This window comes from Girardinichthys multiradiatus, chromosome 14 (assembly GCF_021462225.1).
Source record: "Girardinichthys multiradiatus isolate DD_20200921_A chromosome 14, DD_fGirMul_XY1, whole genome shotgun sequence".
NCBI lineage: Eukaryota > Metazoa > Chordata > Actinopteri > Cyprinodontiformes > Goodeidae > Girardinichthys > Girardinichthys multiradiatus.
Window position 1 is genome coordinate 41486636 of NC_061807.1, and position 26194 is coordinate 41512829.

Sequence of the window (26194 nt, forward strand, 5' to 3'; positions counted from 1 at the left end):
TGTTCTGATGGCAATAAAGGACTTTTCATTGTTTGGTACATCTTTCTTGCAGCAGTTTATTTACGGCATCATTTCTTGACAAGGTGACATTTTGTACAAATCTTTAAAATTTACTTGAGATTGTTCACTTTGTCATTTTTCTTTCTATTGGAACCATACATGTTGGAGCATTTGCTGTACAGCACGAAGCAGTTAGAGCAGTCACATGGGGATATTATTCCAAAAGTCCATATGCATTTGAATTTCATTGATTTAAGTTTTAAACAGATTTAAGAGTGCAATCCAAATTGTTTTTATACAGATAAGACCAATCTGGGTTTTTGCTCAGTATCGAGGCACAATGTAAGAAGCTTAAAGCATGGTGGTGGCAGTATCATTATTAGTGTTATTTTCCCAAAGGAAAATGGAGATAAAAAGATTTTAAGTCCAATACATGAACGTAGTAACATAAAATGAAGTAGTTTCAACATGAAATTTATAAACTTTACAGTACATAGTAAAGCCTATGTTAAACCTTTTGAATAGATGGCAAGAAAGTACTGCAAATAGAAGAAAATACACTACGCCAATCGGGATTTATTTTCATCACTATTTAAGGTTGAATAAAATCTGGTGGGTGAGAGATGACGTTAATCTCTACACATAAACCCGTATTTATCTTTACATCCATGTAACCCCATGAAGACTTTTTTTTTTTATTCCGGATGCTGTGTCTTTCTACTTGGAAACACACTTTAAGGTGCACAACAGTACACTCTTGGGTAAGAGATTCCTCATAAAGGTTTCTGTATGAAAGTCTTTGCGCTTTCTGTTTCTGTGGTACACTATAGATAGAAAGATAGAAAAAGTAAGGTGTTTGGTGAAGCTAAAATAAACGGTGCTGGATGACGTTAGTTGTGTTATTTTTAAATGCCTCACTAACTAGAACTAGTAGTGAGACATACCTACCACCTGCATGTTTCAACCAGTTTTTAATCCAGTACTGATATTCCTGATTCTAAGCCATGGGCAAGGTGAACGAATTATCAAAGGATCTGATGGATGGCAATTACCCGTACAGACTTTAAATTAAAAACATACATTCCAGTGTGTTCCTTGTAATATGATCGTCATTTTGTTTATAATGCCAGTTGATATAAGTTTCATATCTAAGGAAGCCCATCCAAATGCATGAGATTATAAGCTTTGCAGCAAGTCCTCTTGAATGAGCAGGACTCAGAACTTCTGGACCAAAGTTATGTTAGAGCATATACAGCCACCACCATAAACTCCACTTGGAGAGGGGTCAACAAGGTCAACCTATCATTGGTTACAGTAGAAAAAAATGAAATTTCTGCAACTCAGTATTATTGAGACACTTTGGAGGATCTCACATGTGCAGTTCAGGTAAGAGAGCTTAAGAATTTACAGGAAGATTTAGTATGCAAAAAAAAAAATTGCGTAAATATACTATTTACACCATTTTACTGTTATTAAAACTGATGCTGTGGCAATTTTGATATTTGGACTTTTTTCAATTAAATACTAGTACAAATCGTTAGAGTTTACATATACATTTATTGTAATATAATTCTAAATTCTATTTCAAATAGTTTTTGAGTTACTAACGATAAAATACATTAGCAGAAGTTGTTGAACCAGGAAACTTTTTACGTAACATACAATTGGCATGAAAGACCAACCTTTTCCGCGTAGTTTTCTTCAACCAATCAACTTTCGTGGATTTTGATTGGCGTCTGTGCCCCCCAATCAGATTCCTACTTCCAGCATACCGCCAGCCACCTCTTTGATATATGTGTGATTGGAGTTTCTTTCGATCTCGTTATCCCCAAACAGTGAGTAAGATAGTTTGCATTTTTGATCTTATCGGTTGTATTACTTCAATTCATATGCGTCCACATTTACATTCGTGTACAAAACGTTTGGCCAAACCCAAAATTGTATTTGATAGCAACGGTAATTCCTGCGTACTGTGTAGCTAATGCTAGCTTGCCATTAGCAAACCGGCTAGGAGCTCTGGGCAGGAAGTACAAACAAGTGAGCTTTTTTTGGCTTTCCGTTTAAAGTTACTCCTATATTTTAATGCGTATTCACAGGCTAACGCCCCATTGTAAATGCAAATATCTGTAAAATGTCCGTTATTTTTCATGTTTCTTCCCCCCAACTTTAGTCTTTCTTTCTTCCTGATAATGGCGGTGTAGTTTCGCCATTAGAGCTCAGATTTCTGCCCATCAACCCGTTTCCATTTCTCCTCCCTCCGCTTAGGACGGTACACTGGAGCAACCATGGTGAAGATTTTCATCGGTAACCTCTCTCCGGAAACGGCGAGAGAGGACATCGAAGCTCTCTTTCTGAAGTACGGCACAGTGACGGAATGCGCGAAGTACAAAAACTATGCGTTCGTCCACATGGATGATCGCAAGTCGGCCACCAAAGCTATCCGTGAGCTCCATCTGCACAAGCTGGACGGCAGGCCCATCAACGTGGAGCCCAGCAGAGGGAAGAACCAGGGTCCCGTGAAGCTCCACATTGCCAATGTTGAGAAGGGCTTTGATAGTGAGCTGCGCGACCTGTTTGAAGAGTACGGCACAGTCACAGAGTGTTCAATTGTAAAGAACTTTGCATTTGTCCACATGCCTCATTATGATGAAGCCATGGATGCTCTGGAGGGCCTGGATAACACAGAGTTTAAGGGTAAGTAAGTGTGACTGCATTGTATAGGTGCTTCCCAATAAGTTAGACTGTATGGCTGAAAAGGGGATTTATTTCTGGATTTCAATTCACAAACTGAAACTGATAAATTATGCATATTCATCACACAGGTCGTGTGGTATTTTAAGCACGTAGCTGTTGATTTTGATGACTACGGCTCACAGCTTATGAAAACCCAAAATTCTGTTCCTCGGAATGTTAATAAGATCAGATATTTAATACGGAACTATTATGGTATGGCCTACGCTATCAGTGCACCGCTTTCCTGCAGACAGCGTTTGACAGTCTCCACAGGAAGGGTAACCCCCAAAAAGTCCTAGCTGAAAAAAGCTGGCTGTTCAGATTATTGTATCTGAGCATATTAATGCAAGGTTGAGGGAAATATATTGTAGCAAAAGATGCAGAAGCAACAGTGACATCTGCAGCCTTGAGAGGTTGAAGCAAAGCCCACTCGGGGGTCTCCCGTATTGTATAGTACTTCTCAGTAAGCTGACATTGCTGTGATGCGGTTCTTTTTTATCGGTCTATAACAGAAATGAATGCTAGGAATATATTATTGTGAATCTATTTATCAGTTATATTCTTTCCGCTCAAATAACTAAACATTAATGACATTCTAATGAGATGCACCAGTAGTCTATGTTGGAAGATCCGGGGGGGGGGGTTTTCCTAAAGACTTTTCAATCCAACATACTCTTTTCGTTTTTTTGTCCCTTAGGAAAACGTATTCACGTTCAGGTATCAAAAAGCAGACCGAGAGGGGGCCCTGAGGATGAGGACGATTATCCACCTCCACCAGGCAGAGGAGGCTACTTTCCTTCGTATTACCCGGTGGCGAGGCCTGAGCCTCCCTACAGAGGACGCATGTCTGCTTACGCCCCTCCTCCTCCACCTCCTTCCCCTCTACCACCACCCCCTCCTGTGAGACGAGTGCCGTATCCCGACCGTAGTTATGGCGACAGAGTATCCTATGGGGCAGTGGATTATTATGAGAAATACAGAGCCCGTCCTTACAGCACTACAAGTTATGACGATAGGCGTGCCATACCGCCTCCTCCGCCTCCTTCATCAGCTCTGGTTAGAGAACGGCTCGGGATGACAGGGTCACTTGACCCTTATGAGCGGCGTCCTCTTCCGGCCCCGCCTACTTATGTTCTGAGGGACCGGAGCCCGATCAGGAGAATCCCCCCTCCACCTACTTCGACAGCTGGGAATGGGTATTCCTATGAGCGCTCTCGGCTCTCGCCGATGTCCAGGGCTACGTTGTACGCGGCGCCCCGTGTCCGGGATCCCTATGCGGAGAGAGTGCCTCCCCCACCACCACCTCGCTATGCAGGCTATTAGAGGGCCAGAGTGTAACACAAGGTGAGAACCGAGACAATGTTTCATGTTGTTTGGCTTATTAGAAGTATTTGGATGTTTTCTTTTTTGTTTTTTATGCGTAAGTTGAGGTAGAATCCCATCTCGTATCGGTACCATCAACTAAAACTGTTAATTCCAGCAGATCTTCTTCAGCCATCAAATAAACAACCAATCACTTAAACCAAACCTAGCATGCAGTTTGCTGCTTAAGGCTTGAAATATTGGTACAGTACAATCAGTTCTGCGCGAGTTCTTATCACAATGCGCTCCTTTGACATGTTTCGTATGCTCTCTTTTCAGGTTTTAGAATATGACAAGATCGTCGTCTGCTGATGCACGTGGCGCTATACACCCACCACGTCTATGGCGGATCGCGTTGCGTTCACCTGAGGCTTACAGGAAGATATTGCGGACGGCCTCGTATTTAAAAACATACAACTCCATCTTCGAGGTGTTCATGAACTTTGTGTTCCTCAACTTGTTTTCTCTCTTCCGATATTCTGAAAGTGTTTAGCAGAACAGTTTATTGAGACTGTTTGCAGTGTGACGCATTAGTCTAAACCCAAAACAATACTTTGTTTAAATCTTTTCTAATAGCCTCTGGAGAGCTTGGTATGTTTTCATAATAAGGGACTGCCTTTACAACCAAATCTGTGGTCTTTGCAATCAGAATTAGTTCAAGTATACGCTTATTGGTTGATTTATAGAAGATGTTCAGTAATTCAAAATCAGTTAAGGAGTGCTTTAATATAATGCCTAGTGTGGGTGGTTGTCCAAAAATCTTAAAGATTTGCGAGAATTGTTGGAAAGACCTCTAAAGTTTCAGTGTGTTTTTTTGTTTGTTTTCCTTTTTACACTTTGTTAAAATTTCTTGCGAAAATCTGAACTGTAGGCTCGTTCTGTGTGAATTGTATTAACTTTTCAAGTTGCTTTTTATTTCAAGGCTTTTAATAAACAAATGAAACCAAAAGCAGAATTTAACTGTGAAATTATTCCTGGTTGTGCTTGGTAGGCGGTAATTGTTCAGCAGGTGCAGCTGAATCTAGGCGTGCTACTGCTTTCACCTTTTTATTTTTAATAGTTTCCAGCCTGAAACTTAATGGGGAAGGTTTATTTAACTGGGTTTGCAGTTTGTGAGGAAAATGCCATTTGGAATATCTCCAACCCTATATATAATATAACACTAATAACGCTCTTTGGTCCTTTTTTTTTTTTCTTCTTCTTTTGAGAAAACTTTTCCCACAGTTTTCGAGCCTCAATTACAATATACAAAGGAATTAAAATTGTCTGGCTTTGCTGACCTATTTAGCGCAACGCCTAATATGTGGATGGCAAAGTTTTGAAGCCAGCCAAAAGAAACAAAACGAGACGTTTCTGGGACATACTTCCTAATCGGCACCTAAGGCCGTACTGTTGGTGTGAAGCAGCTGTGGCACGTGACCTAAATGCTGCCGCCTGTTTAGCTGTCTCCATTAGCTTGACGTCATAGAAAGCCAACCAGCAACCGTTAAGCGCAAATCAAGTCTGGTTTATCTCGGCCGAATTTCTTAATCACACCGGTTGCTGCATCCAACTCTTCCTACTCCACCTGCCATACATCGAATCATTTTAGGGGTGGCCTTCTTCTCTGATAAATAGTTGCTTAAAAGGCTTAATTTTCTTTTCTCATTTCATTCAGTGCCTTCTTCCCATCATTTCCACTCTCCATTGCTGTCTTTGAGCGTTAACTTCCGTTTAAAAAATCAGATTGCTTGCAGTTTTGGTATTTGTGTTATCTGTGCTCTTTGTAGGTGGTTAAGCCATCTACAGGATAGGCTATCCCCTGGTAAGTCATCCCTGATGTCAAGCAAGAGGAACAAGGTAAATGCCATCTCAGCTGTCTCTCAAAGCGGTTACCGTCAGTAAATATATCACAGGTCAAACGTTTGGAAGGTAGATCACATAAGTGCAACTCTAAAAAACTTTTATTGGTATACTTTGAAACAAAATGAACTTGACAGTGTTTGGAGTTGCTTTTTGCTACGCTGTTGACGTCTTCAGTGTGGACTGGAGCAGTTTGCGGCTGATTGGTAAGTGATTGGGATGAGTCATCTACTCTGTGTGGCTACGGCTCTCATCTGGAACATGACGGATTATTTCACCATCCCTGTTGGGTCAGTCTTTGCCTCCAAAATCAGAATTAGCTTTATTGTAATGTTTGTACATACAAACAAGGAATTTGACTCCGGTACACTTTGCTCTCTGGTTTTTGTTTTTTGCATTAAAGAGTATACATATATACAATATACACATATATGCATTTTCAACATCTGTATGCTGTTGTTCTGTACTCTATTGAATGTTCAACAGAGAAACAGCCTGGGGGAAGAAACTGTCTCTGTGGCGGCTGATTTTAGTGAACAGTGCTCTGTAGCGGCAGCCTGAAGGTAAAACTCTAAACAGTTTATGTGCAGGGTGTGTGGGGTCTGCAGAGATTTTTGCAGCTCTTTTTCTGACCCTAGACCTGTATAAGTCCTGGATGGAGGGAAGGTCAGCTCTGATTATTTTCTCTGCAGTCCTGATTATTTGTTGCAGTCTGGACCTGTCCTGTTTTGTGGATGAGCCAAACCACACTGAGATAGATGAAGACAGGACAGATTGAATGATGGCAGTGTAGAAGATGACCAGCAGCTCCTGTGGAAGGTTGAACTTCTTGAGTTGCCTCAGGAAGTACAGTCTCTGCTGGGCCTTCTTTCAAACAGTGTCTATGTGTGAAGACCATCTCAGGTCCTCAGAGATGGTGGTTCCTAAGAACCTGAAGTGGTCAACGGCCGATACACTGTTGTTGTTGAGGATGGTGAGGGGGGTGAATGGGGGTGGTGTTCTCCGAAAGTCCACCACCGTTTCCACAGTCTTGAGTGGGTTGAGTTCCAGGTAGTTCTGACAACACCAGTGTACCAGCCGATCCACCTGCTGTCTGTATGCAGACTCATCACCGTCCTGGATCAGTCCAATGACAGTGGTGTCGTCTGCAAACTTAAGGAATTTCACAGACGAGTCCGATGAGGTGCAGTCATTTGTGTACAGAGAGAAGAGGAGTGGGGATAGAACACACCCCTGGGGGGCACCAGTACCTATTGATCTGGATCGGGAGAAGATGCTCCCCAGTCTCACCTGCTGCTGTCGGTCTGTCAGGAAGCTGTTGATCCACTGACAGGTGGAGGCTGGGACGTTGAGCTGTGTGAGCTTCTGGTGGAGGATGTCTGGTATGATAGTGTTGAAGGCCGAGCTGAAGTCTACAAACAGGATCCTGGCGTACGTCCCTGGATGGTCGAGGTGTTGCAGGATGAAGTGTAGACCTAAGTTAACAAGTGGTGGATCTTGGTGTTTTGTCCATGAGTGATGGTTTGACAAAGCAGGTGATGGATAAAGGGATTGGGTCCTTGTTGGCAGTAGTACGAGTGTTGCTCCTGGTTGTTGTGGTGAAGAAATAACTGAATCAAACAGGAAAACTGTTTAGCAAGGTGACTATGTTACAGCTGTCTCCTATAGTCATGTGACATGGATCACAATTAAAGACCTAAATCCCAGATCCAAGTGATTGGCTTCCTCAGAAGGGTGGCTGGAGACGGCCTTAGAGAACGGATGCGGAGCTTGGACATCTGGGGGGTTTTCTGGGCAATTACCATTAAGTGGTGACCCTGTAGTTGACCTAGAAAATGCTGGAGGTACCATCTTTCCCTTCTGCCATGGGAAAACCTGGGGAACTTCCAGTGTGAGTTGGAGAGGGACGTCTGGGTTTCCCTCCTGAATCTGTTAACTCTGTGACCCAATGTCTGATAAGCAGAAGACAATAGATCAACCTATTTATGTAATTATCAGGCATTTGTGTTTTTCATGTCTAGACCTTTCTTCTTTTCAAGTAATGACCTCTGACAGTAACACCATTGCATATATACAATATGCAGATGTTTTTTTTTTATTCATTTATTTTGGTTGAGGCACTGAAGTTTTATCCCTAAATCTAAGCCCTTTTATTTACATTTATTCAACAGTTGTCAGTGTTTTCCTAAAGGTGAATTGAGGACAGTGGCTTATCATTCTTGTTTTAATGTCTTTGCGCTGGCTACATGGTAATTCTATATTTCATTTTTAAATTCAGTTTCAGGTCAATGCATTGTCAACCTCCTTTTACTATTGCGATGTTGACGCTGCATTCTTCAAATTGAACTGTTTCTCAAACATAAAATTGGAGGTGATCATTCTTTCAAGATGGTTGCACCTTGACTTTGGAATGAGCTTCATATTCAGAGTATCAAATAAAACAGAGCTGAAAAATTCTGATTATAGCCATCAGGATTTTTAAGAATGGCACTCTAAACAAAAACTTGAAGTTGCTTAAAATGTTTGGTTTGTATTCACCTCACTTCCAAACGTCTGGTCTATAGTCCACATGCATATTTAAAAAAAAAACTTTGCATTGTTCTTTAAATCTGGAAGTTGATGAAACCTTTTGGGATCACTGATGTGCTTTTTTTTCTACTACAGGTTTCTCGGTTTACTGATGCTGAAAAAGAGAATTCCAACATAAGTCAGAGAGACAAAATCAGATTGTTCAATATTCTGAGGTAAGGCATCATGAGTTAGAATATTTCATCTTTACTTATGGCCTAATGATTTGGGAGTGATGTAATAGAATCGTTTTTTAGGTTTAGGTTTTTCTAAACCTCTCTTTATACTTCTGGTTTTTAGATGTATATGTATTATACTAAAGATCAAAGACATTTGAGTTTCTGAAAGCTGTTTATTACCAAATGCATAAGAATTTAAGGGTCAGTGTTGACCTTTCCTTATAACTTCTGCAATGCACTCTAACATCTTGGATAAAAAAACTTCAGGGCCCATATTCACAAATATTCCCAGAGTCCTCTCAGAGAGCTCCTATCTTAACCTAAAAATGCTTGGCAAGGACTTCTAGGTTAAGAGTGATTCTGGTCACTGCTGAGAGCGACTTTGAGCGAGGAGATGACAGAAATTCCTATCTTAGGGACGTGTGGTTGACCCCGTTGCTAGGTGTGATGCTGTCTTCTAAGGGCTGTGATTGGTTGTTACAAAAAAAGCAAACAAATTTATTTCTAGTAACCAATGGTGAGAAATTAACCGATGATAGAATTTAGACTGCATACTGAAACGTGTAAATCATGATGAATCATGATGAAAAATTGCCTCTAATTGTAATTTTTTTTCTAGAGTTCTTCTGTCTTCTACCTGCATTGGATCAAAGGGGGAACTTGTGACAGGGATGGTCTTCCTGATGAGGTCATCTAACCACTTCCTCCCAGCTGTAGATGAGCTGCTCCTCCAACAAACTACACCATAGAAGATGGCAGATAGCACCACAGAGTCAAAAAAGCTCTTCAAGAGATCCCCCTGGACTACAAAAGATCTCAGCCTCCTTAGCAGGTAGAGTCTGCTCTGACCCTTCCTGTAAAGTGCATCAGTGTTGTGTCTCCAGTCCAGTTTATAGTTCAGATGAACATAAGAGTCCAATATTGCAGTGCCAGTTCCCTGGATGCTGACTTCTATTTGGGCAGAGCCTTTATCTTGGGATTTATCCTGGACTTGTTGTTGGAGAAACACTGTCAAGTCATGAGGGGGTTTGGTGTGTGTGTGTGTGTTTGAGATGCAGTCTGTCACGCTATCAATTTCCTCCCCATGAACAGCACAGAACTTCCTACATGGTGGCGCTGTGGAGCTTTTGGGAGTATTTGCGGGCTTGTTAGTATGTAAAGATGCAATATGATGATTGCTTTCTTCTTTTCTGGAGGTAACCATTGCAAATATGAGAAGACGATCGCCTGTGTTTTATAGCAATCACTAAGCTAGCTAGACAGAGAGAATTCACGCCGTTGGTATCCTTGGCGACACACTGTACACCATGTCAGGTATTTACAAGCCTAAAAAGTCTTTTGAGGTTTGCAAAACTTGACTGAACATTGTGCTCTTTTAAAAGGAGAACTGCACATCCTGTGGGAGTTCAGTCCATTGGTGGGAGGAGCTGGAACAGAATGTCCCAAGCCTCCAGAAAGTCCCCAACTTCTATTCTTTCCAAATCCTGGCTGCTAAAATGATGAGTTCAGGGAAAAACAAAATCCCCTATTGGTTATGTTTTATCTTCTGTGACATCATACTGCAAAACTGTTGTCATGTTTTATATTTCTTTGATGTATTAAAAAGTTTTATGGTCTGAATTTTCTTGACATTTTTGGTCTATTAATTAGCAATTAGATTCTTTAAATCTTCTGTTATTTTATTTTGATCGCCTTCTAAGAACATTATTTTACAAACTTTTGAATGCTGAAATAATACATATAAAGACTTGTATAATTGTATTAACTTGTCAAGATTTGCAACCTGGTGAGTTAGGCTGTCATGGCAACCATTGTAAAAAGTTTGGCCTGATCTTTAAATGTTGAACACAAATGCTATTAGCTCTACTTCTGGTTCTAACACATTTCATTCAGTTTATTTTCTTTGACATTTACAGATGTGCTACTAATCTGTGAACTGATTGCAAAGGCAGTTTTTCCTCTTGAAATGAAACTAATTCTTGCTCAAGTTGCGACTAAAAGTTAGTTCTGAACCACAGAGGAATGTTTGCTTTTCCCTGTTCCTCTTTTGGCAAGATTTATCAAGAAAGCTGCAAATGTTTAAGCAAACTCTCTTCCTTTTGTACTTTCAAGAAATTGTGTCGCTGATTGGATTCTTTGTTTTCATGGCCAGCAGGTTTTGCTAGTCAATACGGTTGAACACATTTTAGACATGTCTTCCTTGCATTGATGAAACTTGCAGTTCTTGTCATTTGTGTGTAAGAGGTGATGAGTAAATTTACTAAAGCAGAATTTTCAGTGCATTTCTACTTACTTTGATTGCAAGCTACTGGACTCACTCAGAAATTGATGAGTTTTCCAGACATCTATTGTTCAGATTAAAACTACCAATGTTTTTTCACCTTTTTATATGAAGCAAAGCTGTGATGGAATACTCGTACCACTTAGTGATCTTGTAATTTACACAATTTTAAGAACGACCACAGGAAAGATGTAGGTGTACAATACTTATGGTTTAACCTTAAAGACAACTTCAAACTGCTACAATATTCACATCTTCATAAAAGGAGCCATGACACACATTGCAATATAATATGAGAAAAAGTGGAACTCAATCCAAATAGATCACATTGACAAGTCAGTATCAGTTTATCTTAAATTTCACTTTGCACGTTTATAGTCATTTTCATCATGAATAACAGATGAGTGTCTCATCAGTCTCCTGAGGTCCAAGTTCTCTGAGCCCAGCTGTAGATTGATACATCAGGCCCGTGTCCATGACAGAAGCCCTTCCAGGCATAACGGTGCATGTCTCTCTGGACGGAGGCACTGGCAGCACCTCTAGGTCCACCTCAAAACTGGCCTTGGCCTCTCCGGACTCTCGAATGATGAGCATCTCATACTCTCCGAACCGGATCAGAGCCTTGTCTGGAAGGTCCATCCTCTCCAGGTAGTTTAGTGAGGAGCCGTTCACTGACAGTCGCCCCCTCTGGCTCAGATTCTGGATGGAAAACAGCAAATTCGTGCTGTGGGGGGTACGGTAGGCGTTTATGGCCAGCTGTTTGCGGGACACCCGGGGGTCAGCCAGAGAGTAGGTGCAGGCCTGGGTATCACGGCCCAGCCTGAGAAGATCATCAGCACAGTGTCTGGTCCTGGTCCCCAGGGGGAGCAAATTATAGAGACCCTTACAAGCCTGCTGCGGGTGGTAAAACTTAATGTGGAGAAAGGTGAGAAGGTCCTCCTCTGTCTCCAGTGTCTCTGGCATGCTCATCATGAAGGTTCTGTCGAGAGATCAGAAGAAATGGAATGCTGTTGGAAGTAAACCATTACAAATATGCAACGTGAAAAATGTTTTTGTCCTACCTGAAAGCTTTATTTAGAATGACGATGTAGAGAGAATCACTCTTCACAGGGAAGACGACATTCCCAACTATGATCCCCCCAAAAAAAACAAAAACACTGAGAAGCTGCTGGCAGTGAAAGCTGGAGTTATTCTAAGCGCTGTGTACTTTCCCAAGAAGTTACTGGTGTCTTCTTTCACTTACACGCCCCTTTTGTGACCATGCTGCTTTCACGTACACGTCTGGAGTTACTACTTTTCTTACTTCGGCATACTCATGTACAACTTCTAATAACAAAATATTCCGCTGGGGCAGTAAATCATTAATACTGAGAAGGTAAAAGACTAGGATACGGAGGATTTCTCCCTTAGATTTTAAAAAAGCCAAGAAAGAAAACGAATTTATATCAGACAAAAAAAAAAAATCATAGCCCTACTTTTGTTTCTTTTTTTCTCAAGGCGGCTGGAACACAGTTTTACAGTAAAACCTTGAAAGCAACAATAGATCACTGGAAATTCCTTTCTGATGCAAGACAGGACGGTGTGTCTGAAGCCATATGTCTGAACAGAGGAACCATTACTGATGAATATTAATAAAAACCTTAGAACGGCGTTAACTATGACAAAATGGTTGGTATTGTGAAGGTATATGTAAAAAATACTTTAGGAAGATGAAATCCAATCAGATCTCCATCAACTCATTTCTAGTTTCAAAAGAATAGTCCTTATAAAGCCAAATCCCTCATGAGGACTGGCATCATTGTTTAAAGTACTGTGTTATATGTTACACAAAACACAAGCTATGCTACATAATTTTATATTTTTTATGAGTGTAAATTTCTGCAGCAACATAAAAAAGGTCCCTCATTGTTCTTTAACTGTGGTACCAGTACCTGTGGTGGTAATTGGAACAAAGTTTGTCATTCATCCAGTAATTGCGAATGAATTGGCTCCTTTTGTGGTTTTTCATTTACCTCTGTGATGGAAAATTTAGATAAAATTGTGTGGCTTCATCTAGCCTCCTAGATGAAGCCACTAAAGGAACTATTACCATTATTCTTTCACTTTTCTTTCATATAGAAAGTACTCCTGGATCAGTGCTTCTCTGCTCTTTTAAAACTTTTAACCAATTTGAATAATAAACTGAATCTGACTGTTGGATAGTTAGTTAGCTATAGTGCTATTTCATATTTGGGGTGAGGGAAGATGGCTCTGTTTAGTCTAAAGGATTGTTCCAGGGTTTGAGAAATACGAGATAAGGAGGACACTTGGTACAGAGTTCAGATTCCTTAGTCAACACGTCTGGGGAAGAATAACAAAATGTTTTACATCTGCCCCTCCTGAGGAGGCTCAAGCTTCATGGGAATTACCCTGGAATGCTGTTATAAGAGAGTTCCTTTCCTTTACACTAGTCTGAACAGAAGCTGAACACCTCCTGATCACATGTCTGGTGCTGTAAGCCGTTCTACCTTGCAAGGTCAATAATAAAAATCTGGCTGAGTGAAAATCATTGATCTCTCTCTTTGCTAAATAAGATTTCTTCCACGTCAACCTATTAGGCCAATAATTGTATTCAGCAATCACATCAAACCCAACACTGTAGCAACATGTCTAGTGTAGTACTGCTTGTACTGTCAAAAGTACGAATTACGTTTTTAGCAGTAGTGCTGTGAGAAATTATTTCCCCCATTTGAAGTTTCTTGTGTTTTTGTCTTACTTAAATATTTCAGTTCATCATAAATTCATCAGACATCAATAACCTGAGTAAAATCAAAATGTAGTTTAAAACAAATTGTGTTCCTTAAAGAAAAAGCTATTGAAGCAAACCTGCCTGTATGTGGAAAAAGTAATGACCCCTGGTTGTGTCAGCTATGGAATGCATAACATCAAGTGTTTGCAATACTTGGCAATGTGTCCTTTTAATTGATTTGAATGAATTATGGCTGAATAAAAACATTATGTTTAAGGTCATTATTTGACTCCGCCTCAAATCTAACGTGGAAGTAGTGATGTTTCACTTTTGTGAAAAAAAGTGAAAGATATGTTTCGTTAGTTCATCGTTTGGTTTGTGGATTACAACATAAAATGACGTATTTATTGTTCTCACGTGGTGTCGGACGTGATTAATTGAACACACCAAGAGCGTTTGCCTAATATGAGGATAATCATGTCAGTGTGAACTCGATTTATAAAAAAACATTAACCCTTCAGAGTCTCAACATGTACACGGATCTGGGATCATTTCCAGATCTCAGATCACCAGATTGTTTGGTCTGCTGATACCAAAAACACACCTTCCTGAAGACATCACAGTTGACTGCTTTATTGTTTTAAAACAGATTTTTGTTGCCAGACCATATGAAAGGATCATAGGAAGCAGATGCCAAATGTAATGAAATAAGAATGTACAGGGGTTGGACAATGAACCTGAAACACCTAGTTTTAGACCACAATACTTTATTAGTATGGTGTAGGGCCTCCTTTTGCGGCCAATACAGCGTCAATTCGTCTTGGGAATGACATATACAAGTCCTGCACAGTGGTCAGAGGGATTTTAAGCCATTATTCTTGCAGGATAGTGGCCAGGTCACTACGTGATACTGGTGGAGGAAAACGTTTCCTGACTCGCTCCTCCAAAACACCCCAAAGTGGCTCAATAATATTTAGATCTGGTGACTGTGCAGGCCATGGGAGATGTTCAACTTCACTTTCATGTTCATCAAACCAATCTTTCACCAGTCTTGCTGTGTGTATTGGTGCATTGTCATCCTGATACATGGCAGCGCCTTCAGGATACAATGTTTGAACCATTGGATGCACATGGTCCTCAAGAATGGTTCGGTAGTTCTTGGCAGTGACGCGCCCATCTATCACAAGTATTGGGCCAAGGGAATGCCATGATATGGCAGCCCAAACCATCACTGATCCACCCCCATGCTTCACTCTGGGCATGCAACAGTCTGGGTGGTACGCTTCTTTGGGGCTTCTCCACACCGTAACTCTCCCAGATGAGAAGAAAACAGTAAAGGTAGACTCATCAGAGAACAATACATGTTTCACATTGTCCACAGCCCAAGATTTGCGCTCCTTGCACCATTGAAACTGACGTTTGGCATTGGCATGAGTGACCAAAGGTTTGGCTGTAGCAGCCCGGCCGTGTATATTGACCCTGTGGAGCTCCTGACGGACAGTTCTGCTGGAAACAGGAGAGTTGAGGTGCACATTTAATTCTGTCGTGATTTGGGCAGCCGTGGTTTTATGTTTTTTGGATACAATCCGGGTTAGCACCCGAACATCCCTTTCAGACAGCTTCCTCTTGCGTCCACAGTTAATCCTGTTGGCTGTGGTTCGTCCTTCTTGGTGGTATGCTGACATTACCATTGGATACCGTGGCTCTTGATACATCACAAAGACTTGCTGTCTTGGTCACAGATGCGCCAGCAAGACGTGCACCAACAATTTGTCCTCTTTTGAACTCTGGTATGTCACCCATAATGTTGTGTGCATTTCAATATTTTGAGCAAAACTGTGCTCTTACCCTGCTAATTGAACCTTCACACTCTGCTCTTACTGGTGCAATGTGCAATCAATGAAGACTGGCTACCAGGCTGGTCCAATTTAGCCATGAAACCTCCCACACTAAAATGACAGGTGTTTCAGTTTCATTGTCCAACCCCTGTACCTCCTAGCATTGTTGCAGATCATGTGCACTGCAGTCTGATCCATGAAGGCCCCACCTTGCAACTTACAAAACTTAAATGATCTGCTGGTCTATTTGACAGGTGGTCAGTTTCAGTTTCAGTTTCATTGTCCAACCCCTATATGTATTACTGCATTTAATAAGCATACAGTTCATTTTAACAGTAGTTAAAAGGGAAATAGAGATGTCAGAAAGTCCAATGGTGATGTGTTAGCTGTGTTAAGGAGAGTGGTGGTGTCTGTTTATGGTTCTTTTTGACGCAAAAAAGACAAGTTCTCATTTTTTAAGATATTCTCAACAATCTCTAAAACAGATTGGTACATTTATGGAAAAATAGCAGTTTTCCTTTTTTTTTTTTTTTTTTTTAAATGGTTGTTATTCTCAGTGTTGCCCTGCGGTCAACCCTCTCTCTCCTGCTGGGAAAACATAATCATCTTTTTTGGTCAAATGCTTACAAGAAATCCTTGGAAATTATAGGCTAACCCTTAATTGTTTACAGATTCAGTGTGACAAGTGTCTGCAACAACAGGTCTTTCAGGAGTAGTAGGTCATTATAAGAAGTATCTGTGAACTATAAATCAAAAATGTGGGATAGTGTTTGTTCACAGGGATACAAATTCTGGCACGGTCAGTGTCTGCTTTCACCCAATAAACGGGAAAGGTGTAGGATGACCCTGTGCAAGATTAGGGCATAACGATTTAAAACGCTAAAGACTATAATCTTAAGGATAGAATCAATTAAGAATGTTAAAATGAAGATGTTAGAACGGACACTGTGTTGAAGATTAGGGTGATGGCAAGGAGGACTTCCAGCCTGAATGACTTTGTGCTCCAAAGAAAAATGTGGAAGCATGCAAAAAGTTGGTCAGCACTTAAATGGGGTTCACTGCTTTAACATCAGTAAAATGTTTTAACATTGATTATTGATGAGACTATAAATAATTGTCTACATGCCATTCTAAGACAGTGTAAATAAAATTCGATTTTTTTGTTATTTTGAAAGGTACCTGCCATGTTTCCTACCTACTCCTTGATTGAATGAAAGTCACTTTAAATCTAGATCTGCCAGAGTTATGAATCATTTTGAGCATTTTATTATTATTTTTTTTAATCTTGCTTACAAATACAAAGACATGACAGGACATAGAACATAGAATATAAGACAAAGTATGCCAGGAGGATAGGCTTCCACAATAAATACAGTTGGTACAGAAAATAAAAGACACATTGTGACAAATTAAAAATATTAATTGACATACAACATTCATATGTTTTTATAGTTTTTTTGTTTGTACTCTTACAAACAGTAGATAAACATAGTTCGATTTCCTTAACCAAAACTGGAAAAAAAGGTGAAGATGATAAAAACTTACATTTGTGAATATGAAATTTGCCAAATATTACAGCCAAAAATTAATGCTCATACCTCAGTGAAACCATGGCATCAATATTGCAAATTATAATGTTTTTACATTCCTTCCAAAAGTTATTTGTAACATGTCAATTACAAAAAACAGGGCATGAATAATTTTGTTATTCTTACATGTTGAGGAAAAAGAAGTTTTACCAACAGTGGTGTCAGTTACATTTAACAAGGACTTATCTTCATCAACAACATTATTTCTAAAGAGTTCACATATTTCATTAGTTACAGCGTCAAACACAATATCATACTCTTTAGGAGTTACAGCGAGATTATATTTGAGATTGAACTCTTTATAACTCAGTAAACATCCATTTTTATTAAATAGCTGACCCACCAGAAGGATTTTATTGTTGAACCATTTAGGGTAAAATAGTGACTTGTTTTTGTAAACGATGTATTGGTTATTCCAGATAAAGAAATTATGAAGAGAAAAGTTATGTTTATATATAAGTGCCCATGAAAGAAGTGCTTGTTTGTGAAATGCAGAAAGTTTTACTGGTATTTTCTCTACATTGTAACGACAGAGGAGGAGGAATTTAAGAGTTTGACTGTCTAAATACAGGGAGAGTGCATAATAAGTAAGCCGTGATATCCCGTCAGCTTTAGATAACAATACGTGTCCTCTAAAACTTAGGTCTCGTTGAAGCCATAGATTAAAACGTTTTTTGGTTTTATCAATTAAGGGAGCAAAATTTAATAAACATCTTTCAGAGATGTTCTTGGAGATAATCACGCCTAAATATGTGATACTTTCTTTAACAGGAATATTACATATAGAATTAAAAGCACAATCTTTAACTGGAAAGAGTTCACATTTTTTTTTAAATTCAGGTGAAGTCCTGAAACATCAGAGAAAGTTTGGATTATGTTTAAAGCAGGTGAAACTTGACTGCTGTCTCTTAAAATAAGAGTAGTATTGTCAACTAATTCTGATTTCTTTACCAGAAACAGAAATACCCTTTAGTTCATGCATAGAAATGTAATCAGCAAGGATTTGAGTGGCTAAAGAAAGAGATAAGGGGAAACTGGGAAACCCTGCCTAATTCCTCGATTAAGATTAAATCTAGGGGAGGTACCATTTAATTAAACTTTAATTTGACAGACCAATTAGCATTATTATATAATACTTCAATCGAATTGCAGAAGAAAGTACCAAAGCCGAATTTATGAAGACAGCAGAAGATAAAGTTGTGACTGATGGAATCAAACCCTTTGTAAAAATCCAAGTAGAGTACAAAGCTATTATCTGTAATTAATTCTGAATTGTCCAGAATATCAAGAACAAGGCATATATTGTTGGAAATGTGTCTATGTTGCATTAATCCAGATTGTGTCTATCAAATAATTGTGTTTAGAGTTGATTTGAGTGTTTTTGCAAAAACTGATGCTTGAATTTTGTAATCATTACTTAAAAGACTTATAGTATGCCAGTTATCAATAAGCAGTTTGTCTTTCTTGGGCTTATGTATAAGGGTAATAATCCATTGATTTAAAGTAGGGGGGAGTGTACCTTTTTCAATGCTCTCTAAAAATACTTTGGATAGAAAAGGAGCAAGCTGGTCACTAAACTATTTATAAAATGCCCCTGTTAACCTGTTTCACCCAGGGGATTTATTATTTTTTAAATGATTAATAGATAAAAGTAGTTCATTAATTGTGAGAGGAGAATCGCAAATCTTACATTCAGAGTCAAGAATATGTTGTGTATTAATAGAGTTCCTAAAGAGTTCAGGGTTTCTATTTGAGTGACTAGGTGTATAAAGTTTACTATAAAAAGAGCAGATATAATTTTCAATAATTTATGTCCTTCTATATTTAAGTGTTGAAGTGTATTGGATTTAGCACGATACTTTTCTAATTTGAAAAAGTAGGATGAGTTACTCTCACCCTCTTCCAACCATTTTAATCTTTATCTAACAAAAGCTCCTTTAGCCCTGTTTTTGTAAATTCCATCCAGTTTATTTTGCAAAATGGCAAACTTTATTTTATCATCATTTGACAAGTCCAATGGATTTTTTTCGGAGAGCATAAGAATTTCACAAATAATTTTATTTTCTTCAGCTTTGTTTGATTTGATTAAATCTGAACCATATTGTCTTAGAAACTTTGAAATCTCAAATTTAAACAGTTCACATTTGGTACAATATTTATTTTCAATGTTAGCTTTGTCAAAAAAATAAGAGATTGTTTGGGAGATTTTTTGTTGTACTGCATCTAGTTTAAGTAATGAATTGTTTAGAATCCAATAGGATTTCCTATTCTGTGACTGGCTATCAGACAGATTTATTGAAATATATATTGCTTTATGATCTGTAAGAGGAGTAGGAAGAATATTGACAGTAATGCTATTGGCTTTTAATTTTGAGCATAACTTTCCTCAGGGTTTATTGTATTACACTGACCTACCGCACTCTAGGGGGCGGTGTGGTGCTACAAACGTCTTCCTGTTGACGTCGCTAACCGGAAGTCCGTGGGTAGAACTCTCTAGAAAAACTCGTCTCGTAAAACTCGTCTCGTAAAACCGTAAGTAAACTGTCTTACGTTTTATATTATGGATTTATTTCCGTCTTATTCTTGATAATATATCGCTTGTCGTCGAGCTAACGAGCTCAGCGATTGAATGCTGCGACATTTTGGTGTAGTCCAGCTGTAGCGTTCAAACAGGAAGCTAGCAGCTATAGCTAATATTGTCACACGACGACCTGAAAATACAATCATTGTCCCATTTTACACCCATTAGTTTTGCGTTCAGATTTTAAAAGAACATATATTGCATTAAAACAATTAATTGTGCGTGAATTGTGTGTTTTGTACTCTGCTTTGTTTACTTTCTATTTTTCATTTAGCGGATATATTTTTGGTTTTGTTTGAATAGATTCTCAGCAATGGTGAAGATTTTTGTGGGGAACCTACCCCGAGAAGCCACCGAGGATGAGATCAAGGACCTCTTTGCTGAGTATGGCAAGGTCACTGAGTGCGCCATTATTAAAAACTTCGCCTTTGTCCACATGGATGACCGTAAGGCCGCCACCAAAGCCATCAGGAGCCTTCATCTGCACAAGCTCCACGGCACGCCTATCAACGTGGAGGCCAGTCACGGGAAGAATCAGGGCCCGGTCAAACTCCATGTAGCCAACGTTGATAAGGGCTCTGATGACGAGCTCCGAGCTCTGTTTGAAGAGTACGGTACGGTCACAGAGTGTGCTATTGTCAAAAATTTTGCTTTTGTGCACATGCCCAACTATGATGAGGCCATGGATGCTATTAAAGGACTTGATAACTCAGAGTTTCAAGGTAAGCAAATAACATGAGGAAAATTAAGCAATGCACTCTTAGACTAAAACTTATTCTGTGACATTTTTCTTTTTTTAGACAAACGCATCCATGTTCAGGTTTCCAAGAGCCGACCTAGATATGATGAATGTGAAGAGTACCCACCTCCTCCCCCAGACAGGGGGGGCTACTGGCCTCCACGCTACCCAGGAGAGCGCCCTGAGCCTCCCCCCCCCAGTTACATGAGGGCCCGGCCTATGCCTCCGGGTTACCCAGCTCCTCCTCTGCCGCCCCCTCCCCCCAGGCGGGCTGTTTATCCAGAGCGTCCCTATGAGAGTGACAGGGAGAGATACAGTGTGGTAGATTACTATGAGAAGTACAGAGCCCGTCCATATGCCATCTCTCCTTATGAAGAGCATCGTGCTATTCCCCCACCTCCTCCGCCTCCGCCCTCATCTGTGGTTCGAGACCGCCTCATGAGCTCAGCGCTTGATCCATATGAGCGTCGGCCCCTCCCTCCTCCCCCTCCGCCTCCCCCCTCATCGTACTACGCCCGAGATCGCAGCCCAATCAGGAGGGCACCTAGCACACCGTTACCCCCTCCACCCAGTAACGGCTATACCTACGAGCGCTCTCCATACGCAGTTCCACGTGCAAGGGACCCCTACGCAGACAGGCTGCCTCCGCCGCCGCCTGCACGCTACGCTTACTAAGCAAGACGTCAGCATATTAAAGGTGAGATTAGGTCAGAGTAAAAAAAAAAAAAATTCTCGCTCTTTAATTCGTCATTCTAAAGGCAGAGGCAGCTTTAGGTTACTGGAGATGAAACCTGCAATCTCGTAACACAGGTCAGAGAATAAATGTTCTGTCTGAAAGCTGGCTGACAAATGGGCCTCCATACAGGGTAACGGAAGTAATGGAACAACGTGCTGTTCACCCCCAGAGGCAAATCGTTCATTTGTTTCATTTGCTCTTTTTTCAGGATTGTTGTTCGACTGCGTCGCTGCTTCCTGATTCACGTGACTTTATCCTCCTGTCTGCGGCTGAGCGCGTTGCGTTCCTCTGCGACACTCAAAAGGAACTGAAATCTTTACGTCAATGGCTGTTTGTTTGGTTTTTAGTGTTTAGAACAATTTTGTTTTTCCATCTTCTGACTGTTTTAGTGTTGAATTGTACTGTAGAATTTTTACTGGTAAATGTCTGAATGGGGCGTCTTATTTAAACCATTTCGATTAAGCGTAATGTGTGTGACATTAGAAAGCTAAATAACCTCAGCATTCCTTTGAAGGCGATTTCAGTTTACTCTCCAATCTGCACGTTGGATTAATCATGTGAATGTTTTCCATAAAAATTTAAACCTCTGTGGCGTTTGCTGTGAAACGTACATCAATAAAATGTCTGAGCTGGTAGCACTGGTCATTTAACCTCGCAGTGAATACTGTGCGTTTGCAAAGTCTGTTAAATTTTAATTTAGCATAAAACATTTGATTAGTAAAAGTGATCACGATGCCCACTGCGCAACACCTCCCATCTCTGTAACCGTCTGTAATTATTTACTGTTTTAACATTCTGTTGCTTAATGGAAAAGTGACAAATCACAACCTTGTAAAAGCGTCACGTTGATTAAAAGACGTCTTTTGTCGGACCTTAAGATCAGTTTTTATCACCCATTAGCGTACCACCCGACTCTATCCACTCAATTTAAATAAAGTCAACTCAAACTTCACATTTCCAGTGTGCCCAAAATATTTCCGGGCCAAATCCTTGCTTGACCTGGGGGCGAGGATTGATATCCAAAGGCTGCGGGAGAGCTTCACAGTCAGCAGGTGAGTCAAGGGATCACTGAGACCAGTAAGATGTTATGTTTGTGTTTTTACTGCTTCTGCAGGTTATCAATTTCAAGGCACGGGTTTGTAGTAATTAAACGTTTCTCTGAATTATGAGGCTGTACAATTTTAGAGTTTGTACTATTATGTATGACTTCACAGATGGGTGACAAAAAAACTGAGGCATAGATGGCTTATTCTAAACATGTCCATTCCATGCAGTTAATACCAGTATAGAGGATCAGACATTGACTATGTAAGAATCACCTGGGACCTTGTTTAAAGGCACGGTGTACAGAAAAAACTGTCAATGTACAAAACTAAACACATTCCCGTCATGCATACCAGTCAGCTGATTGCGTGGTGGAATAGCAGGCGCCTCTCTTGACATGCCCCTGTTCTATTATGAAACGTTGGTACGTGTCTAGTCAATAGTCCCAGTTAGGTACGGGGGAAAATTGTTGGTATTGGATCAATCAAGCTTTCATGTAAGTAAATCTGTGTCACGTGACTGGCCTGGATTGAGACAGCGTTTGGTTCCAATAAGTTTGCCAGCTCTCTCTGTAATGCTTCTGTTTCAGAGAACCTCATCATCTGTATGGGTAGGAGCAGTGCCATGGCTCTTAACTGCGTCACAATCCAGGACTGGCACAGCTGAGAATGGTTCCTACAAGACGGACCTTCATTTTGGGCCAGAAAATCCTCTTGTTCTCTAAATGCACTCTCCTAACGTCCTTTTAATAAGTTATTTTATACACCACTTTGCTCATTCTTTCCTCCTGTGGTAATGGCATATATAATTAAAAACATGTCATTGGATATTGATACTCCATCACAAACTTTAAGCATTCAGAGGGAATAGTCCAGTTTGGATGTAAAGTAGTATACAAGACCAACAATAACTGCAAATTATCGGCTTTGCATCAAGCTGGTACATCTGGTAGGGCACCAGAGGACATAAATTAGTGGTATCACCACAGTAGCCATGGTACCATCAGGTTGCTTAAGTGTCCAGCAGTAAAATTAATGGATTAAGATCACCAGCCCCATTAGGTACCTTATTGCCACATAAAGCATTACTAGGACTTTGGAGTTGGTTGGAGTTGCATCTGTGTTTTTTATGAGGCTGTCATGGATTTGTCTGGTTGTGTGTACTCTACAAAATATGTTACAGTCCGTTTTAGGGCCCTCATACAAGTTTGTTGCAACATTAGACCACGCGACCTGGTGCATGCCAACTCTGGTAATCCTAGCTAATGCATTTACCAGGCTCCACCCTCTGGTTGGTAAGTTTTACTCTGTTATGACCAATTTTTGGTTGTTCCTGGAACTTCCTGATCTGCCTTCACATATGAGTTCACAACTTATTTCGTTTTGTACCTGTTGTAGATGCTCCATCTTCTCATATCTACTCATCTGCAAACCCATAGCTGGTCCGTTTAAATCATGATAGTACCGGACCGGTCCTTCTGTATGTGTAACAATTACTTTGTCTGGGTTTTAAATGAGATGAGACAATCCATATCTTGGTTACTAGACATTAGCTCAGTTGCTCACTAATGGGAAACTAATTCTGAAATTTGAGAAAACGTAGTTTACACCATGCTTATGACCTTTGTTTTGATGCTAAAATGCATTGGAACCAGTCTTTTACAAATACCAAATTGGTCTGATTTAGTTTTGTCATCCATCTGTAAAGTGACATTGTTTGAAAAGTATTTTCAATCAATGAAATAACATCCTGTGTTCAGGGTACAATAAAGAAAAATATTGAAAAAATCTTTAAGATTTATTTCGTTGTGCCTAATATTTTCTTCCAGTTAGCATGACTTAAGGTCAATCTGTATTTGCATTTGTAAAGATAAAACATTTTGTTTAGCCTGTGTTGATGTCATTTTTGGCAGTGGTAAAAAATTGATCTTTCTAAAATGTACAGTGATTGATTTGAGTTTTTGTCCTTTTTCTGACCTACATCATTAAAAATGTTTTACCCATTGATTGGACTCTGTTAAATTAATTTCCACAAGTCTTGTTTTGTGTAAATGTACTTGGCTACATTTAAAATTTTGAAATTAAATGAGAACTTTTTCTGGTGTATATTGGCAAAGTCTAATATTTTTAACAGTTTTATGAAATTTTTTATCTTTAAAAAAATGAAAATATATTTAAAGTGATTTATATATTTTACTTACAGCGGAATTAACAGGAGTGTTTTACCTTTGTTCACATGCAGTGTTTAGTTTGTCTACTACTAATACTTTTACTATAGTTAAATACATAAATGGATTTGTTTAAATTGAAATAATAGGAATTTTAATCTGCAGTTACCATACTAGGCCTGTAGGGGGACTCCTGTTAAGTAATGATGGAGAACAGGTAAATCTGAAACAATTTGACTAGTGAAAATGTTAAGGTGTTTTTGTCACTCATTACAAAAAGTGAAACTCGTATATATCTATTTCATATAGGGTAATATTTTAAGCTTTTATTTTGGTTTTAATGACTATGGTTTGCAGAAAAATAATGAAAACCCCAAGTTTTATGTCTCAGAAAATTTGAATATTAAATATCAACAAGATGAGAAATATTGTCGATCACCTTATGAGATGGAAATTCCTCTAGCAAAAAAAAGCACCAATACAACATAAACACAATTGAAACAATATAATTGAAAGCAACAGCTTCATAAACTAAAGATACAGAATGTACTGTCCTGAAAACGTATAGTTAAAAACAGCTGATATAAACAATGTCTGTTTAAGGTAATCCTTGTTCAGAATGAACAGCTGAGGGCATAAATGAGTTTTTATAGTGGTTTGTTGTTAGGAAGATTGCATCGAATGAGTTGGGTCATTGTAAACCTGAATTGCTTTTTTTCTTCAAAGCACAATTGTATAGATCACACAATACATTTACTGGTACCCGATTATTTTTGCCAGCCTGCTTGACTACCTGGTTTAGTTTGTTCCTGTCTCTGGCGAGGAGGTTCCCATACCAGGCAACTATTTAGAAGAGACTTTAATGAGCCCCCTATATCCCAATTGTAAAGTATATTTACTGGCATTCAAGCCTGTCTTGCCTTTTAATACACTGTCAACTGGAAGTTCTGTCATCTATGATGGTTCCTAGGTATTTGAATTCAATTACACGTGACCTGCCCTCTCAAGACAACAGGTCTAAAAGAAGGTGCCTGCTGCTTCCTACGTTCCTCTCTGGTATCACTGGCGATAGATAGATAGATAGATAGATAGATAGATAGATAGATAGATAGATAGATAGATAGATAGATAGATAGATAGATAGATAGATAGATAGATAGATAGATAGATAGATAGATAGATAGATAGATAGATAGATAGATAGATAGATAGATAGCATTAATATGCTTGGACAAGGCACTCGGTGAGCAGCCAGTTTCCTTAACAATGACCATTTGTGACTTAATCTTCTTTTGTCAAGTGTCAATGACTGTCTGCTGGACAACTGAATGTGTATTATATTTAGTAAGTATATTATTTTTATTAGTCTTTTTTTAAGAATCAGAATTTTGGGCTTTCATCAACTATAGTCTATAATCATCCAAATGAGCAGAAATTTACTTAGGGAATACCTCACCCTTAATGGAATGAATCTTTGATATGTGAAGTTCACTATTTAAATTGAATTACTGAAAGAAATGCAACTTCTCTCTATTTTTTTTTATTTTAATTTTTTAAACCTTTATTTTACCATTCTTTTCTATGGTTAAAAGGTATGCAAGAGACTCGGTAAAAAAAATCAGCTGCCAATCAAAAAGTACGGATCAATTAAATGAGGACCAGAAGATTTTCTATGATCTAAACCTTTAAGGGCTTTTTGAACTTCCTGAATGCAGAGGGGTACAGAGTTAAAAGGCTGACCTGTATATATTGGAAGGTCTACAAAGGGTTTTACAGAAACAGAACCCAAAGAGTCAAACAAAGAAGC

At 39.3% G+C, this 26194-nt stretch overlaps 3 protein-coding genes across 10 annotated transcripts; 2 read left to right on the forward strand and 1 right to left on the reverse strand.

Moving 5' to 3' along the window:
* The first annotated feature begins 1692 nt into the window (after positions 1 to 1692).
* On the forward strand, positions 1693 to 10304 carry LOC124880464 (RNA-binding protein 4.1-like). Of its 8 annotated transcripts, XR_007041355.1 has the most exons (8): positions 1693 to 1835; positions 2266 to 2694; positions 3431 to 4077; positions 5865 to 5934; positions 8602 to 8681; positions 9304 to 9516; positions 9881 to 9998; positions 10067 to 10304. XR_007041355.1 is itself a non-coding variant. In XM_047385587.1 (4 exons), exons 2-3 carry the CDS (start codon positions 2286 to 2288, stop codon positions 4054 to 4056), a joined length of 1035 nt encoding a protein of 344 aa, XP_047241543.1. In that variant the 5' UTR covers positions 1693 to 1835; positions 2266 to 2285; the 3' UTR covers positions 4057 to 4077; positions 4375 to 5044. The 8 variants fall into 8 exon arrangements, 2 of the variants coding, with proteins under 2 accessions (XP_047241543.1, XP_047241544.1); XR_007041352.1 differs by having other exon boundaries at positions 9304 to 9998; XR_007041353.1 differs by having other exon boundaries at positions 9881 to 10304.
* Positions 10305 to 11111: 807 nt separating this feature from the next.
* Positions 11112 to 12043, reverse strand: LOC124880465 (TRAF-interacting protein with FHA domain-containing protein A-like). The gene is made up of 2 exons (XM_047385589.1): positions 12027 to 12043; positions 11112 to 11944 (listed from the first exon to the last, which is right to left on the reverse strand). The coding sequence occupies exon 2, from the start codon at positions 11935 to 11937 to the stop codon at positions 11353 to 11355; it is 585 nt and encodes a 194-aa protein (XP_047241545.1). The 5' UTR covers positions 11938 to 11944; positions 12027 to 12043; the 3' UTR covers positions 11112 to 11352.
* A 7463-nt stretch (positions 12044 to 19506) lies between these two features.
* Positions 19507 to 24226, forward strand: LOC124880982 (RNA-binding protein 4B-like). Its single transcript, XM_047386452.1, has 4 exons — positions 19507 to 19652; positions 20005 to 20423; positions 20502 to 21137; positions 21385 to 24226. Exons 2-3 carry the CDS (start codon positions 20015 to 20017, stop codon positions 21113 to 21115), a joined length of 1023 nt encoding a protein of 340 aa, XP_047242408.1. The 5' UTR covers positions 19507 to 19652; positions 20005 to 20014; the 3' UTR covers positions 21116 to 21137; positions 21385 to 24226.
* The last annotated feature ends 1968 nt before the right edge of the window (positions 24227 to 26194 follow it).